General features: G+C 34.9%; 1 protein-coding gene across 1 annotated transcript; it reads right to left on the bottom strand.

Moving 5' to 3' along the window:
* Positions 1 to 1,796: 1,796 nt before the first annotated feature.
* On the bottom strand, positions 1,797 to 2,714 carry LOC135231794 (olfactory receptor 9G19-like). The gene has a single exon (XM_064288979.1). It carries the CDS (start codon positions 2,712 to 2,714, stop codon positions 1,797 to 1,799), a length of 918 nt encoding a protein of 305 aa, XP_064145049.1.
* Positions 2,715 to 4,131: the final 1,417 nt, after the last annotated feature.

A 4,131-nucleotide genomic window follows, 5' to 3' on the forward strand; every position in this document is an offset into this window, starting at 1 on the left:
CCAAAGGACATGCTCTGCTCCTGGCACTGCTTTCTTGGTGGTATGACATCACCAACTCTCTGCTTGCTTCCCTTTCTTTTTATCTCTTGAGAGATAAAAGGTGGTAGAGGCCACACCCCAGGGAAACTCCCTTTACATTGATTGGATCAGGGAGGTGACTCGAGTAAGGTTGGTCTTAGAATCCCACCCTAATCCTCTTAACATAAAATTGCAATCACAAAATGGACAGCAACCACACAATACTTGGAATCATGGCCTAACCAAGTTGATACACACATATTTTGGGGAACATAATTCAATCCATTACACTATCCTTACATAGTATTCCTAGGGTTTTAGTAATATTATTTAAACATGATTATGCAGTGGAGATAACCTCTCCAAACACACCATAATATGAACATACTTAGTATTTCCCTCTGGAATGATATATTTTCTAGTTTCAATTGGTTGGTATTGAACAACCAATTTTCTTCCACTGTAGCATAACAATTTGCTCTGTTAATGTTACTTTAAAATAATGTGTATTTTATAGGAATTTTATTATCTTTAGCCATAAATACAGAGATCTTACCTTTTTAATATGAGGCTGAGTTGGCAGAAATATCTATCCTTTTTAGAAAATTGTCTAAGTAAAGCATCCTGGAATTGCACTGTTGGATTCCGTTTCAATTTGTGTTGTGTGTGACAACTGGTACTAATTTCATCCTTTCTACCTACATTCCAGATTAATGTGTATGATTGCCAGTGTTGATAGGTCCCTCCTGTTCTGCATGGGGCTCCTAACTTTTTCTGGAACTATTTGGTTAGCTGGCATTTTCTTCTTTACTGCTTACCCCAATAAAAACAAGGACATAGTTATGCTTTATAAGCATACACTAACATTGACTTACTTAAAAAAAATCAATCAAAGTGGAATGTAACATATCATATTTACCCTTTTCTTGTATCACTATTTTATGTATTCTTCATATAGACTTTTTTCTTTTGAGCAATGTGTACTCATAGACTTTCATTTATCAGGTTGTTTTATTTCATTATAGCTATTATTTTTTATTATAGTAAACGTATTTTGCTGTTAATAAGTCACAGTTTGATTGGCAGAAGTTAAGTAAGAGGATCACTGAGAGTTATGGTGATTCACAAAATCACATCAATGGAGTCTTGACTGATTTTTCCTTATGCAAGTGATAAGTGAATTGATTAAATCTTGCCTTCAGAGACTAGTTTACACTGAGGTGATTCATGTGTACTGCTAAGTCTTTGTGCTAATGCTTCTGGAAAAAATGTTGTAAAAATGTTTATAAAATTCTGTTAAGAAAATAGAAAGGGATGAGTATCATCTAATTAGTAGTCGTAGGAAAATATTAAAATTACTTCAGTATATTTGTTCCTGTATGTATGATATAACTATGTCAATACTATACTATGTGGATCAGTCTATCAAAAATATTCTTATGCTAATGGCAATAGGATATTATGGTACTTTTCTTTATAAATGTAGAGGCAAGTTTTTGCATTTCAGTTTTTTGTGTCTAGTCCATGATGTTGGTTGTTTCTAACCAATGGAATTCAATTACTATCCTTATACTTTACGTTCAAAATTTATTTCCTAAATTCCCTTAATTTTCTTTTCTTAGGTCCCTTGAACTATGTAATGTCAAGTTTGGAGAAACTTTTTAACTTGATTGTAAGATTTTCTCATTATGATGGAGCACAACAGCAGCTCTGCTTGAGTTACAAATAACTTGATCAAAGATTTTCTTCCCATCTCCTTAGAAAGAGAGAATCTTGATTTACTTAAAGAGTTTATTCAGAGCCTCTTTCACATCCTTATTCCTCAGGCTGTAGATCATAGGATTCAACATGGGGAAGACCACAGTGTAAAAGGTGGAGCCTATTTTGTTCCTATCCATGAAATAGCTAGATTGGGGGCAACAGTAGATGTAGAGAATGGAGCCGTAATACAAGGTAACAGAAATCAAGTGGGAAGAGCATGTAGAGAAGGCTTTGAGGCGGCCCTGGGTGGAGCGGATCCTCAAGATGGTGGTAATGATGAAGAGGTAGGAGGCAAGTATGAGCACAAGGGGGATGATGACATTGGAGGCCAGGAGGAAATACAGTAGAGTCTGGTAGCCATCCTTTCTGCCACAAGCCAGCTTCACCAGAGGAAGTAAATCACAGAAAAAGTCATCAATGACATTGTCACCACAGAAGTTCAAGGCAAAAGTTCTTTTGGTGATGATGGAAGAGTTAATAAATCCACCAAGATATGAGGCTGCTACCAAAAATGCACATAGCCTTATGGAAATTGCCTGAGAATAAAGCAGTGGTTTTGAGATGGCCACATAGCGATCATAGGCCATGGCAGCCAACAAATAACAATCGCTATATCCCAGCCCAGCAGAGAATAAGAACTGAGCTACACAGCCAGCAAAGGAGATGCTTTTGTCCTCAGAGATGCAGGTCACTAGGATCTTCGGGCTGTTGACAGAGGAATACCAGAGATCCAGAAATGACAGATCGCCAATGAAAAAATACATGGGTGTGTGGAGCCGGGAGTCATTACAGATCAATGTTATTAGCATGATATTTCCCACTAGGGTCACAGTATACACACCAAGAAAAACCACAAATAGGATCAACTGCATCACAGGGTCTGTTTTGAAGCCCACAAGGCTGAATTCAGTCACGGTGTGATTGGCCCTCTCCATGGCTAAAGGATACATCATCTGCGAATGGAGTTTAATTCCCTCATATTATGTCAAATGAAGGCATTCTGTGTGTCAGGTACATGTGATGTGGTCAAGGCTAAAGGCATTAGAATGAGGAGATATGAGCAGGAATACCTACTTGAGAAACTAATGGGAGTTCTCTAATTCTCAATATATTCATTTTAATAAAATGGATTTGTAGCAGGAGAGCCATAATGCTGCTGGAGTCTATTCATTGTTTTGAAAATTATTTATTTATTTATTTATTGAGCCCCAGGTGTTGTTTTAGGCATAATGTTGTCCCTTATTGTTACAAAGCTTTTTTTTTAGGAAGAGATAGATGATAATTAAAGAAAAAAAAGTATGGAAAGATTTATAGACAGTGTTAAATATTATTAAAAAAAAAAGTGGATGACAGGATAAAAACAAACTGGGAAGGGAGTTAATTGAATTTAAACACCCAGGGAAACCCTTCCTTCCCTCATTTCTCAGATTGAAATGGACAAGTTGTTCAGATCCCATGAGAGGTAGGAATGTCCCCAGGGTTTACAAAATAATGACATTCTCCACTTATGCAAATACTGAGAAAGTTTTCCCCTTAGATACTCTAGAGGCACCTTTGGTACAAGTGTCATAAATCCCAAGAGTGAGGACTAGATTGAGAACCAGGATGAAATTTCAGAGTGAAGATAAATGACAAAATCCATCCAATTATGTCAAGTAAATCAAATGTGAAGTCACTGTGGGTCTTTCAGGATTAAAAATCCTGAAATTTAACATTATTATGAAGTATCAAACATTAGCATTTAGCATTATTTTACAGCAACAAACATTTTTTAATGCCTTCTTTATAAAAAAAATTTTTTTTTTCTTTATACTCCTGAAATGAAATTTACAGATCATTTAACCCACTTACAAACATATATATGTATATGTAAGGAAACATCCTAAGTCTAAAAGAAAGTTAGGTAAAAGAAAATAGTTTATTTTATAATTATGACCTGGCAATGATTATAATATAGGAATTATGTAAAGCAATGTCAATTTAAATATGTGAATGCGGGAATACTTAATGAAATAGATACTTACACACATACATAAAATCCTTATGAATAAATCCAGGATTCAAATATTAGAAGTGGCACTTACATTGGTGACATAATTTTTCTTACAAGTGAAACAATTCTGGATAAAGTCCCGAAGAAAATAAATTACAATGTTCCCTCAATTTTGAATTCCTAGGCAAGTTGGTGTATATTAAATCCTTGCAAAATGTACTTTGTGAATACGTATTTTTTTTTTCTGGAATAGTGAATATGTCTTGGTGAAATTCCAAAGAACACAAATTTAAATCTATTAATTTTCACAGTCGTATATCTAGAAAAATTCATATATATTAAAACTTTGCAAAATATAC

The sequence above is a fragment of the Loxodonta africana genome, chromosome 7, assembly GCF_030014295.1.
Source record: "Loxodonta africana isolate mLoxAfr1 chromosome 7, mLoxAfr1.hap2, whole genome shotgun sequence".
Lineage (NCBI taxonomy): Eukaryota > Metazoa > Chordata > Mammalia > Proboscidea > Elephantidae > Loxodonta > Loxodonta africana.